This window comes from Lolium rigidum, chromosome 6 (assembly GCF_022539505.1).
Source record: "Lolium rigidum isolate FL_2022 chromosome 6, APGP_CSIRO_Lrig_0.1, whole genome shotgun sequence".
NCBI lineage: Eukaryota > Viridiplantae > Streptophyta > Magnoliopsida > Poales > Poaceae > Lolium > Lolium rigidum.
Window position 1 is genome coordinate 227,114,841 of NC_061513.1, and position 15,226 is coordinate 227,130,066.

General features: G+C 45.9%; 1 protein-coding gene across 1 annotated transcript; it reads left to right on the forward strand.

The window, feature by feature from the left end:
• Nucleotides 1–4,187: 4,187 nt before the first annotated feature.
• Nucleotides 4,188–12,132, forward strand: LOC124663811 (beta-glucosidase BoGH3B-like). The gene is made up of 6 exons (XM_047201468.1): nt 4,188–4,425; nt 4,522–4,726; nt 10,422–10,908; nt 10,991–11,095; nt 11,185–11,572; nt 11,642–12,132. Exons 1-6 carry the CDS (start codon nt 4,188–4,190, stop codon nt 12,130–12,132), a joined length of 1,914 nt encoding a protein of 637 aa, XP_047057424.1.
• The last annotated feature ends 3,094 nt before the right edge of the window (nt 12,133–15,226 follow it).

A 15,226-nucleotide genomic window follows, 5' to 3' on the forward strand; every position in this document is an offset into this window, starting at 1 on the left:
AAAATAAACCATCTTGTTTTGACATAGAGTTTCTCCACTTACTCGAAATTTGTACGTCATGAATCTGTTTTTATGAGCAACACGTTGACCACCATCATGTTGCCTTGGTTGTTGTCATATTATTTTGCATGCTAGTTAGAGAAACTTCGAACGATTCTAAATATTGTTTTAATCTATAGATTCGTCTTAATTCAGAGAAAAAATGCTTTGTATTTTACTATAATTACATTCAATCCAAAGTTTCTAGGCACACTTGGTCGTCACCCCTCCCCCGGCTTCCCTTCGTGGTTTTATCCTCAAGCATCCTCTAAATAGGGATATTGATGTATTTTATTTATATTTAAAGGTGGATATTCAACTAATTTGACCAATTGTACATGGTTTTTTTAAAAAATAACTAATCATTTTGCTCTGTCAATCTTATTTTGATCCAGAGGGAAAACCAGCGGCGGGAAAATTTTAGTCATCCCCGCTAATATACAATTTTCCCTCCATTGACAGCTCATATATATTGACCCTCTAATTAATCTCTTTGCCAAATCAATCTCCCCCCTAAAAACACTCATCTACGCATAACTAAATCGCTCCCGACTGCCCTCGGCCACCACATCGCCTCCTCCGCCGCCAACAACCAACCACCGCGCCGCCCCCACTGACCTCCACCATAGTGCCGCCTCCACCTCCGAGATGCCGACCGACGGGGCGCGGCGCCCTGCACCTGCTCACCACCACCGCGCCTCAATCCACCTCTGAGACGCCGACTACATCACCCTCCTCCCAATCGCACCGGGAACTCTATTCCCCTCTTCTTGGTTGCACCTGAGGGCTCGATCTGTTCCCCTCCATCGCCAAGACCGGAATAGCATCCACTCACATGTTTTTTAATAGGATTGTTCTGTTCTACGATCCAAATTGCAGAGGACACGCCCACAACCTCGTTCCGATTGATTTCCATGTCACCTGCAAACTTGTAACTAGGTTGATTCTCCTTTCCCCTTCCCTCGTTTATATGCTATGAGTTCAAGTCTATTGGAAATTTTAATTGTCACTGGATATTTGATGAGTGAAAAGATATGCTCTTGTCCATCTAGAAAAAAATTGTATGTACTTTATTTTAATTTCATCTGAAATTTGTCGACATTATAAATGATAGAGGTGCTGCTGGTAAGATAGTAGATACACGCACATTCACCCTAGGGACCTTGACATATTTTCTTACTTTATTAGAGGTTGATATTCTGCAAATTTGATCAATAAATCTGTTAAAGAAAGTAAAATGCTTTTGCCCCGCCAATCTGGTTATTTCGTTTCCAGATGAAAAACCAATCTGGTTGCAATCCCGATAACCTACACCTACACTTTTCCCTCTGCTAGTCCAACTCTACATGGATTCTATACTTGAATCCAAAATTTGTGTGCCTAAACCAATATGTCTGTATCCTAGATTTTCAGTTAGCAACAATTTCTTCAAAATTAGTCAACTATATCTATACATTCTAGGTCTTAACTGATTATAAATCAGCAATACATGAATGTACAGTTTACACTTAGGCCTTCTTTTTGTCAGTGTTAGACTTGCAGAGTCTAACAGTTAACTGTGCACAAAACTCCCGGTTCTTAACTAGTACTAGAACATTGGCTAGGTGACATGCGCACACAAGCATGAGAAACTAGGAAGAAACTGATGAAACAATCCTGCTGTGTGCCGTTGTTTCTGCACAGTTCTCGCTTAGCTATTTTTTCTTAGTTAACCTTTTCACTTCAAGTACTCATACACTTCTAACTAGAATATAAAATAATTACTTGCTTAACATTTCCGTGTCACCGAACGAGGATGTGGAACATGATAATACAATCATTTACTCATTCAACAAAATTCATCGCCGCCACAAGACCCTCTTATTGATTCTGTGCCGGATGTAATATTTATGTGCCTTTGAGTTTTGGAAGTTGCAGCTTTACGTAGCTCCGTGCTATGAATATCATGCACTATTATTGTCTCTTGTAGGTGAGGAAAATGAGAGATCAAATTGATGAATCTTTTGCAAGATTAGGGACCAGAAATAAGTGCGGACACTCAGTACCTCGAAAACCCTCAATACAACCGCATACTTCTTCACTCAATGTAAATATCCACACAATATCTACAATCGCCGAGTTATTTTCTTTTAGAGTTACATGATTTTCCCTTTAACACCTAGCATCACCAAAATAGCATTAGAAAATATATTTGCAAATTAATTGATGTTTTTGTGTAAGCAACTTCGTTTATTATTTTCTTGAGGGGATATTTAGTTAGTAATTACTACCGTGTTAAAATGGAACTTTGCATACTGACTTGGTAGCTTACTACCATTAATCTTCTAAGCGTGACTCTCTTTTATTATTACTATTAATGATCCAAATTAGGACCCCATAATACATGCAATGAAATTCTGTATATTAGCAAGTAGTGTTCTGGTACTATTAGAAATATATAATTACGAACCTGCATATATTACATACTTAAACATGTGATGTCTACTAGCATAAAACGTGTAGTCTAGTAGATATCCTAGCCATGACACACTAAGGATTTCGCATGCAGCTACAAACATGTTGTGTTTATTTTGACTTTCGAGGTAGATGATAGTTAGATAGTCTCCTTCTGATCCTTGTTCATGTCAACGAGTAGTGCCAGCTGGACACGAGTACTCTTTGAGGGCGATGTTGCATGTTAATCGGTGTATGCCTTGCTAGCCTTTAAAAAAAAACTAGTGCATGTATGTGTGTTTGTAACGAAATGAATGTCAAGAAAGTCTTCCTTAAGACCTTAACCGTAACCATGTGTATTAGTTGGCATAGCTTTCAAGCAAATATATCATACTTGTCGTTGATTGATCATAATATAGGTTGATTCCGAAGTAGTTCTAAAGACTTAAACCTATCCAAACAAGCGGAATGTTGCATATGCTACTATTCGGAGCACTGATACTACAACTAAGTCGGTGGTATTGAGTTGGGTGCGCAATTCTCACTAGTGTGCATAGACAAACCTATTATGGACAGTGAGGAATTAGTATAGGAAGCATCTGATTCCAATACAATTTCTGATGCTTTTTTTTTAGAATTCTTAATCGATTGGCCTTCAGCTTCCGTGAGTTATTTTTTTCCCTCTAATATTTTAGAATCTTATTCATGTACATTTAATCATCAATTATAATTTCCAATTTTATTTTACAGATTTGAAAGAAGGATTGAGTTGCGGCTGAATTCTCTCGGTTGGATCAATAAGCAAATAAACTTTGGAGATCTTTCTTAGCAATAGTTACAGTTTACATTGATAGATTGAAAAATGTATGGAGTAATATCATTTGAGATGATATTTTCTTTCATTGAACTTATGCAAATGCTACGGTGTAATATTCTTCAATTTCTCTTACATTGTAATGATGCGTGCTTCAATTTCTCTCACATTGTAATGGCGCCAAGCATCATATTAAGTAATGAATTGATTTTACATGTGCATTAATTTTATTAAATAAATATATATTCCATAAATTGGGTACCTAATTTTGTGATTAATAATAACAAAAAATAAATTCATTATGTTGCAATAATAATATTGTAGTGTTACTATTGGTATTACCATAGATAAAAAAATGTGTTACTAGGCTATAAATCATAGTGTTACAAGGTGTGGCAATTATGTTACTAATCGTGCCATGAAGCTAAAAATAATGTTACTAATTATGTTACTACAGTTGCAAAAATATGTTACCATTAATGTTCTACGTCTATGAAAATATGTCACTGCCGGTGTTACTATAGTTAAAGAAATGTGTTACCAACGCATCTAGTAACACAGAATATGCGTGTTACTACAACATAAATTGTAACACAATTTTTAACATATGGTAACAATTATTATGTGTGACTGGGTAGACCACCTAGTAACACGGCCTAATGGAACACATCTCAAAATCTGTTACTACATGGCTTTGTAACACTGTTTTGGACCTGTGGTAACACAAGACTGTGTTACCAAAGCTCTGTCCTGCTGTAGCGCTTGGTCGCTTAACTTGGCACATAAATACGCACGGATGGGCAAGCGAAGGCAGGGTCGACCGCTACAACCTTCAATGCTCGCATTGGCAGCAGGTCCATAAGCTAGTTCGCCACAGCACCCGGCACCCAAACCCTGAACTATGGGGTTCTCCGGTGGCTGCAGAGTGAGCGTTTTGCTGCTCTTATCATGGAGTAGTAGTTGCATTTTGATGGCGGTGGCGGGGGCGGACTACGCCAAGTACAAGAACCCGAAACAGCCGCTCAACAAGCGGATCGGCGACCTGTTGGCGCGGATGACCCTGGCGGAGAAGATCGGGCAGATGTCGCAGATCGAGCGCGAGAACGCTACCGCCGGCGTCGTCCGGGAGTACTTCATAGGTACGTTCTTCACAGGGTGTGTTGAACAGTTGAAGCGTAAGGCACAGCATCCTTGAATCGTACGTATACTTAACCATGAACGGTCTCTGGCTGCAGGAAGCGTGCTGAGCGGCGGCGGCAGCGTCCCGTCGACGAACGCGACGCCGGAGGCGTGGGTGGGGATGGTGAACGAGATGCAGAGGGGCGCGCTCTCCACGCGCCTCGGGATCCCGATGCTCTACGGCATCGACGCCGTCCACGGCCATGGCAACGCCTACAAGGCCACCATCTTCCCACACAACGTCGGCCTCGGCTGCACCAGGTACCTGGTTGGATAACTCACTTGGATGAGTTTTCAGTACACGATGAGATCGATCGATGCACTAGTTCTAATTGAATGGCATATTGTTGAAGTCTTGACAGACAAGCCCACGTACCTGCTCCAAGTAGTTTTGTCTGCTCGATGGCAAAAAAAAAAAACAATTGGAAGCGAGAGTGTCGATGGTAATTTTATCCCAAGATTTCAAACGAGGTACCCACGTATCTCCATATGCCTCGTGCATTGTGTAGTTGACTTGTAGTAGGCTAGTAGCTCTCAGTAGTGTGCGTACTTTTGTAGTTTTGTAGGACGGACTCCATAGAGTCTGTTTTTCAATCCTTTTGAAATCAACATTTTAAAGTTTCAAAAAAATCTGAAAAAAACTGAAATGTAGATAACGATTACTTCTACCTCTGTAAAAAACCAATGCGAAATATTATATATCCGGGCTGTATAAAAATGACAAATGTCGGCATGACTGCCGTGCGATCATCTATCTCCCGCTGGTAGTGGTGCGCGCCACCATGAGGCGTCAGAGCATCTCCAGTCGCGTCCCCAAACCGTCCCTCAAAATGATTTGGGGCGCGCCAGACAAAAAAATGTTTCCAACCGCATCCTCCAAAGCCGATTTTTGTCCGGCGCGGTCCGATACGGTGTCCGCCACCCCGAGCCCGTCCCCGCCTCACAGGGGATGCACCGGGGACGCCGGACCACCGAAAAGCGAGGCGAAGCGACGCGGACCCGACCCGAGCTGCTCGGAAGACTAAAACCCCGTCGCCTACCTTTGGTCAAGCGACGTTAATGGCGCCCCAATTTTCCCAGGCGACGCAGGACGCGTCTCATCGTGCATGGCCGCGTGGCCGTCCACGTCGGTATTATTGCGTGCAACCACCCGCTGCCGCCGCTGTACATTAAGAGACCTTGCGGTTCGTCCCAATCTCTCACCGCTCTCAAACCTTCTCCTCGCCGCTCCAAGCAATGTCGTCCTCGTCCTCCTGCAAGATCGCCGCGGCGAACAACTTCGGCCGCGACAATCTAACTGTGAAGGAGGCGTGGGCGTTGTACCACGAGGGATATCCTGTCCCGCCGGACATGCGCCTGCCAAGCAGAGGCGGTTGGAAGATGGCCATGAACGGCATTGGCATCCCGCCGCCGCCGACGCCGGGCGCGGAGCGCTGGAAGGACAACATCGGGGCCCGACGGGCTGAACTCAGCGCCGTGGAGTGGGCGGATCCGACCTGGGCGGCCAAGAACAACAACGACTGGTGGGCCACGTACTTCAAGGCCAAGTACGACGTGGAGAAGCGCAACACCACCGACCTCATCGGCGGGCCGAACAGCTGGAACAGGGACGGGCGCACCCTGTTCTGGGGCGTTCCGGGGCGCACCCTCGAGAACGTCATCCGCGGCATCCGCAATGGTGCTCCAAGGTTGGAGGCGCCTCCCTCACCGCCACCGTCTCCCGCAGCGCAATGACAGCCGAGGAGGACTACGTACTCGTCCTCTTCGAACTCTTCTTCCTCAGGACCGGCCCGATCGACGCCGTCCTCGTCGTACCGCTCGGCGCCCTACACCGTCCCTAATCGCGTGAAGGAGGAGCCGGCGACGCCCGTCAATCCGAGACGCGGCGGCAGCCGCCGGCGGCAAGAGAGGCGCGGCAGCGGCCTCCTCATCCCGAAACCGGAGGTGAAGGAGGAGCCGGAGGAAGCGTCGCAGGAGGCGCTGCTCGTGGAGTAAGAGTGGCAGCAGCGCCTCATCGCCAGCAGCGATGACCCCGAGGACTGCCCAGGGCTGCGAGCGGCGTTCTTGGCATCGCTCAATGACAAGGACGCCTGGAGGGGCGACGTCGAGACAGCGATCGCCATGTCCATCCGCGACTCTGGCAAGCCGCTCGTGGACCTCACCGACGACGGCGAGGCAGGGCCAAGCGGCCTGGTGAAGGACGAGCCCGTCGACGAGCCCGACGAGCGCGTCAAGCAGGAGGTCGTCACCGACGACATGTACAACTTCCATCAGTACTACGACGCCTCCGGCCGCCGCAAGTACTACTAAATTAGGTTTAGTTTAAATTTAGTCGAATCTAGTTCGAATCTATGTAATATATGCAAGTTTGGATGAATTTAATCGAATCTCACATAAGTTTAAAATTTTCAAAATTTTGTTTGGAAAACGCGACTGGGGAGCGACATCCCCAAACGCGGCACGAACAAAACACGTCCTCTAAATGCTCGATCCGGTGCGGTTTAGGGAATGTTTTGGAGACGCGAGATGCTCAGCTAGCAGCAATGGTGTGAAAACCGCGGACTTGACCTTGATCGTCAGCGATCAACTATCCTGAACACTATCCTGACACGCTGCAGCTTATCACGTGCTGCATGCAGTTTATCTTGACCTGGGCTTGCTACATGCACGTACTGGTGCATTCTTTGCCTAAGCAAAGTAATAATCAACAGTTCAGAAAACCATGTCAAAAAAAAAAAAACAGTTCAGAAAACGGGGTTGCCTAGGCTGACAGCCGTCGAGCCGCACTGCCTCCGAACCTCAGCCACCGGGAGATGGTCGCACGTCCAAAGCAAAGCCGTGAACCCTCCACCACGTGAACATATGTTACATATCGTTCATGGATTCGACGATTATTCTAACCGTTTTTAACTCAAAAGATAAGTCCAATGGGAACACGTTTACTCCTTCAAGTGAACGATTAGTTCTAATCGTTCTGCCCTGTGAGGATTACAAATTACCGTTGAACACCTAAATTTACATTTTAGAGGTAAAACATTTACGAGATTCTATAACGAAAATAGTAATATACTCCCTCCGGTCTCTTTTAGTTGACTCAGATTTAGTATACCTTTGTACTAAATTTGAATCAATTAAAAAGGATCGGAGGTATTTTTTTGAGAGAAAGAAATCTTGTTTCTATATGGAAAAGTTCTGATTGAACCCCATGACACCTACACCCCACAACTTTTGAGTTTTTTTTAATATCTCTCAAACAATAGAACTTGTGCAAAAATAGTTCAGATTTTTTGTGCAATATAATTTTTTCTTTAAAAATCAAAACAAATTCTATAAATACAGTATCTATTTAATATTTTAATGTTAGAAAAATCCTAAACTATTTTCTCCAAATTATATCTCAAATGGTCTGCAAACAATCAAATTCAAAGATTGTATTAAAGAGGAGAATTTAATTGAGAGGAAAAAAAGGCTAACGCGGATCATGATGCACCTATGAATAACCCATCCCGGATATGGTCCTCAGACTCTAAAAAATCTAGAAATACCATTAAGGGCACCTCTAGTGGATCCTTTATATTTTAGCCCCTATCCGGCCGAGTATCCTATAGAGGAGTATATTTACTCCTCTAAAGAAAATGGTTTCTAACTGATCCTCTTAACTCCATATTTTTTTCAAATCAAACTATTCAAAGCCAAACGCATGCAAACCTATCTAATAAGTAAAATAGAATGAGTATGAAAGAATAAAATTTAATTTTACAAACCAATTTATTTAACACCAAACAAATTTCAGGGTTTAAATAATTTGAATAGCGCGAGTGTTCAAATGAAGTAAAGGCTCAACTATGAAGTGCTGTGGATTAGTAAGTGATTCTCAAAAGGATCGCAAGTGAGTATGCATTCGGCGCTTTAACCATGTATGCATCGTGTTCTGGCTCAACCATGTTTGCATCGTGTTCTGGGTTAACAGAATCTCCATTGGAGATGTACCAAGAGTTCTGTTCTCCCATGTCGCTCTCTTCTTCAATGGTTATGTTATGCAAGATGATACAACATATCATTATTTTTCATATGTTTTCAATACTTAGCAGAGAAACGAACAATGGCAAACCTCTTTCGAAGCACACCGAAAGCCCTCTCCATGTCCTTTCTTGTGAACTCTTGCATTATGGTGAAGTGAGATGCCTTATGTGTCTCGGTCTTAGGACGAGGGATTGTCTTCACAAAGGTGACCCCATGGAGTATAGATGTCATCTACAAGATAGTAACCCATCATGTATTGATGGTCATTGACTTCATAGTTGAAAGTTGAAGCCTCTCCCCCAACAAGCTTCGCATTCGAACACCCATAGGCAAGCACCCGAATAACAATGGTACACTTTCAGTGGGGTTGCACTGATCTTCCTTGGTACAGTCCTCCTCAACTTAAACAAATCATCATACTTCTCCACGGCTTTTGCAATAGTGAGGAAGAGACTCCTATGCATCCGAAAGCGCGAGAGAAAAAATACCTTTCCGCATAGGTTGCATCAGGGTTGAAGTAATCTCTCATAAGCTTGGCGTGGCTCTTCGCTCCTTCTCGGTTGATGTAGGGCTGAATTGTGATCCTACTCTCGGCCGGCGAAACTCGTCTTCAAGATCACAAACATGGCCATCTGGAAATCGGCCATCTGGAAATCACCGTCGTCTTATTCTTCCTCCTCCTCTGACCAAGAGTCATCGAAGATGAACTCCGCCAACCTCTTCATCTAAATTATACAATTACCTATGTTAAATTTAATTGACAAAACCAAAAACAAGAAAAATAGCAAAAAAAGAAACCCACCTAGAAAAATAGTTGAACACTTGGCGGGTAGAGAAGGTTAGATCATCAGCCGATGTCGTAGAGCTAGCGCCGAAGCTGCATGTGGGCATGCGGGTTGAATGCGACCGGCGGGGCTCAGTGGACGAAGATGCCACTCCAACCTCGGTCGTCGGTTGCACACGAAGCTCTTCGCAACCGAAATACGTAAGTTGGGATTTCGCTGATCCCCCTCTCGATTCCTGCGGCGCTAGCTCTGTAGCCGAACAATGGCATCTCTCTCCACCATCTTCTCTATTTTGCACAAAATCGAGCTCGTTGTGGCTCCTTTTGCGCCAAGTCAGAGAAATCGATGCGGCAGCGACAACGGAGATATCGGTCGACTTCGGTGACAACGAGCGACTTTGGGTGGTGCGGGAGCGCGGCAGAGGGTGCAAGATGATTGGTGGTCAACAGAGACATCGCTGGTGGTGTAGCGGGGTGGAGGGGGAGAGCGCCAGCGCGTGTGGGAGGACAGAAGTTATACTCGGCTAGGTGCAATTTAAAGTTGTAAAACCGAAATTTTAGCCAGCGTGACCAATTATATAGATATGGTTAGAGATGCTCTAACCAAGGTTTAAAATAGCGCGCTATTTCTCCGCTAATATCACGCAATAGCATATTTGGAGGGTTTACGCTAAATTTTAGCAACTTTTCCCGCTATGGCGCTATTTGTGAAATAGCATGATATATCGTGCTAAAACTTCATAGCGTTAGCGCGCTATTTTTTCATGCCAAGTTGCTTCCACGTTTCTTAATAAAGAATTTATAATATGTTGTTGCCTTATGGAATACTGATGTTAGCCTTCTGAAAAACTAGAGATCTATTTGTTGCATGTGGTTATGTATGTATGATTTAGTTATTTTAGAACTAAATATCTAACCTTTTTAGCGAAATCTTTTATTTTTAGACTATATTTGATATTTTTTTCAAAACGCTATTTGAAATATAGCACGCAATTAGCACGATATAGCGTCCATAGCGTTTGAAGGAGACCGACGCTATTTCATTTAGCACGCTATTTTAAACCTTGGCTCTAACTAGACTCAAAATCCGCAATGCAGCTTGTGTTACCGATAGGTGTGTGAGTATAAAACGAAAACTTGGTGGTGCAGGGACCCGGAGCTAGCGAAGAAGATCGGAGCGGCGACGGCGGTGGAGGTGAGGGCGACGGGGATCCCGTACGTGTTCGCTCCGTGCGTGGCGGTATGCAGGGACCCCAGGTGGGGCCGGTGCTACGAGAGTTTCAGCGAGGACCCCAAGGTGGTGCAGCTCATGGCCTCCGTCATCTCGGGCCTCCAGGGCGAGATCCCCACGGGCAGCCGCCGCGGCGCGCCGTTCGTGGCCGGCGGCGGGAAGCGCAACGTCGCGGCGTGCTCGAAGCACTACGTCGGCGACGGCGGCACGGCTGGCGGCGCCAACGAGGGCGACACGGCGGCCACATTCCACGAGCTGCTCAGCGTCCACATGCCGCCCTACTACACCGCCGTCGCCCAGGGCGTCTCCACCGTCATGGTCTCCTTCTCCGGCTGGAACGGCGCCAAGATGCATGCCAACCGTTTCCTCATCACCGACTTCCTCAAAACCACGCTCAGATTCAGGGTCTCTCTCTCTTGATTTCTCTCTGGATTCTGCAGTCTCCTTCATTTCATAGATTATGTTAAGAACCTTTCGATCTCTTCAGGGTTTCGTGATCTCGGATTGGGGAGGGATTGAGAGGATAACGACACCTAAAGGTGCCGACTACATGCTGTCCGTCAAGCTGTCGATTATGGCCGGCATTGACATGGTGAGTGGGTACTGATCACGTGTCAAGTTCACCACTGCTACTGTTACTGTGAGTGTACAACTTAACATCCGGCCGATCACGTCTTTCAGATCATGATCCCGTACACGTACACAGAGTTCATCGACGACCTCAGCACGTTGGTGAAGAACGGCACCATTCCAATGAGCCGGATCGACGACGCCGTCCGTCGGATCCTCCGTGTCAAGTTCACCATGGGCCTCTTCGAGAACCCTTACGCCGACAACAGCCTCGCCGGCGAGCTTGGTAAACAGGAGCACCGCGACCTGGCGCGGGAGGCCGTGAGGAAGTCCCTCGTCCTGCTCAAGAACGGCAAGCCCGGCGAGAAACCGCTCCTGCCGCTGCCCAAGAATGCCGGCACCATCCTGGTCGCCGGCAGCCACGCCCACAACCTCGGCTACCAGTGCGGCGGCTGGACCATCACCTGGCAGGGCGTCGGCGGCAACAACCTCACCACCGGTAAGGATCAAGATCGAAACTGGCACCGTACGCTCATCTGAATCTTACTAATAATGTGAACGCACGCAGGGACTACGATCCTCGAAGGCATCAAGCGCGCCGTGGGGCACGGCACGGAGGTGGTCTACACCGAGAACGCCGACGCCGGCTTCATGCGGCAGAACGAGGCCCGCTTCGACTACGCCGTCGTGGTCGTCGGCGAGCCGCCCTACGCCCAGTCATTCGGCGACAACCACAACCTGACCATCCCGGCGCCCGGGCCGAGCGTGATCCGGGACGTGTGCGGCAGCGTCCGGTGCGCCGTGGTGCTGGTCTCCGGCAGGCCTCTGGTGGTGGAGCCGTACATGGGCGCGATCGACGCGCTGGTGGCGGCGTGGCTGCCGGGGACGGAGGGGCAGGGCGTCAGCGACGTGCTGTTCGGCGACTACGGCTTCACCGGGAAGCTGGCGCGCACGTGGTTCCGATCGGTCGAGCAGCTGCCGATGAACGTCGGCGACGCGCGGTACGATCCGTTGTTCCCCTTCGGGTTCGGGCTCCAGACACGCGCCTACGGCCGCTGACATGGCTGACATGAAAGGTTTGCAGTAGAGTATCAAACATGTAATGAATCTAGTAGTTTGAGAATTTGTGATTCTGTATCATCATCGAGATCATGAGAGAAGTTCAATTTACCCCCCTAAACTCGTCTCAAAGTTCAGATTATAACCCTTAATTTTAATTTGGTTCAATCTTCAACCTTCGGAATTGAACCTTCTACCCTTTTTGACAAATTTTGAACCAGTTTTTCTCCATATATATTGTGCCAACTCATCAACATACAACATACACGGTGCATGTACTTCCTCTCTCTCTCTCTCCATATCACATGATCACCTCATGCCTCCTCATGATCGTCTTCCTCCCTGGAACGAGACCATGGCGACCACAGAGGGGTGCCTCCATCGGACAATAACACACCCGGCGTCTGCTCTCTACACATCACACGTCGGCCCAGCATTCCGCCGGCATGGGGCAACCACCACGCAGCGCAGCGAGCCGGGGGGGAGACATTTTATTCCAGCGGGTGAAGAGTTGAAGATGAAGCATAGATTTGAAGATGAAGAGTTATAGACATAGAATACATGTACGCACTATTTTACTAATACAATACATTACGTGACAAGAAAACCCGGCTTAAGACAATGTAAGGGGTGATTCTGAACCGTTTTTAGAATTCAGGGTTAAAAGTTGAACTAAAGTAAAGTTCAGGATTGTAAGCTAAACTTTAAGACAAGTTTAGAGGGGTAAATTGAACTTCTCTCAGATATCATCAAGTTAGAGCGTGATCCAAATCCATTGGAGCTTTTGGATCAAATCATCAAACCTTGAGTGCACCCCTTCCCCCTCACCACCGACTCTTCCTGGGCATTTCTCGGGCCGGGCCGGGCTTCGGGCTGGCCCGAAAAAATCCCGACGGGAAATCCTTGGCCCGAGCCCGGCCCGGCCCGACCAACTTTCGGCAAATTTTGGCCCGAGCCCGGCCCGCGGCCCGAAAAAGCCCGATTTTTTCCGGGCTGGCCCGACGGCCCGGCCCGATCTAATGGTAATTTTCTTTTTTCTGTGGCCCGAGCCCGGCCCGATATAATTACGGGCTGAAGAATGATGGCCCGAGCCCGGCCCAATAGAGAGAAAAAGCCCGGCCCGGCCCGGGATTTTCGGGCCGGGTCGGGTCGGGCCGTTCGGGCCGGGCTTCCCATGCCCAGGTATGCCACCGACCTGCCCACCACGGGCACCACCCCACACACCCAGACCGTATATCTTTGGAAATTGCATTTTCGTCCCTTTTTAGAGACTGTGATTAGTAAACTTTGATAATTTATAATTACCTGAGAACCAGCCTGTGGTTGGATGGTTAGGAGGGCAGTGGCACCCCCAGCCCACCAGAGTTCAAATCCCAGATTTGACACTTTGGTGTCTCATAAAGGCGGAATATTCTTCAGTGGGAGGCGACGTTCCCGTCGACAGCGAGGCGACTGTGGTGACTTCGTCAATCTCAAGACCCGCCGGATCAGTTCTTCGATGCAGTATCTTGGAGGTGCTCATAGGGGTAGGGTGTGTGTGTGTGCGTGCGTTCATAGGGGTGAGTGTGTGCGCGTATGTATGAGCGTCTTTGATTGTACTGTGTTTCGCAAAAAAAAAAAATTATAATTACCTTACACATCTACACCTATTTACGTTACGAAAACCGTATTTCATAGTTTTAAACACTACGAAAAGTCACAAATATAGGCATGAGATAGAAACTTACAATTGCATATTTTCCTAGCAAGTTATAAATAATTACTACCAATACAAAAAAAACACAAGATCACAAACCGTTGTGTTTAAGTTTCAAGATTTGGAACTTGGTATGAAGCCAAAAAAAAATTTAGTAAATTTACATGAGCCGCTAGCGCAGCCACCGGTCTGCCTCGCTTCCTGTGGACGCCACGGAGGCGCGGACGCGTGGTGGATCATGGTCCTTGTCGGCAGGAGAACTCCATTTATGGTTTTTTCTCATTCTATTTAGGGTTTGTGTCCTACTAAGAAAGACGTGGCGGTGGCGACTCTCTACATATGGAATAAAGTCCTCCCCGCTTAGCCTCCGTTCCAGTGATGTGTCTAGCTTTGCTAGAGGACGTGGGGAGGTTTGTGTCCGGTGAATCTCGGTGGATTTGGTTCGTGTTTCTATTTATCTACGCTTCTCTTCATCGGTGATGGATGCTGCTCTCTTGCGTTTTCTTGTATTGTTGTTGAAGATTATAAATATATAAGTGATTTTTTTTGCAAAAGAGTAATTTTTTAATTCAAAACTTAAGACATGAGTGTCCAAAATATGATTTGGTTGAATCCTTGTTTATTGACGAGTTAGTTGCGTGAACACAAGATCCGAAAGAAGAATATTGCCACAACTCTAGCGTAATTGTTTGTGTACATTTTGTTTACAAATAATTGTCCGTGTCATTGAAAAACATGTTTCATGTGACAAGTCGTTCACTAAATATGTTGGGCCTTAACAACAATTAAAAGTTCTTTACTATCAAATAGGGCAGCTGAACTAGCTAGCAAGCCAATCGCTCCAGTTGCAGGCATTGGCTAGATGAGCCTCCAAATTTCCTTTTTATTTAGTAATCTTAAAAATACTTCCTCTGTCCATATAAAGATACTATAGATTTTTCAAAAAAGTATCCAAATACATCTGAATTTAGGAAAATAAATTGGCAACTTTTTATAGACAAATGTAGTAATAAAGGTACTATTCCGTAAAAAAACTTATACTTCCTCAGTCTAAAAATAAGTAACCCAATTTTATCTAAATATAGAACAATATCTAAACATGTTTTTAGTGTATAGATATATCCATATTTAGAAAAGAAATGAGTCACTGATAGGAAATACGAAGAGATTTGAATGTTACACTTGTTTGTGAACATATGTTAACACACTAGCTTTTTTTAGAATCCCTTTGCCAATTAAAAAATGTGAAAGGTTTGTCCAAATTTAATACTCCATATTTATTAACGGCTTTCCTAAAAATCAGGCACCTGATTTTTAATAGATCTCATTCACCCCTTTTAACGGTTAGATTTCTTGTGTTAAGATTTGTGCAGCCTCTCGTTTTGTTGTCTTACGCGC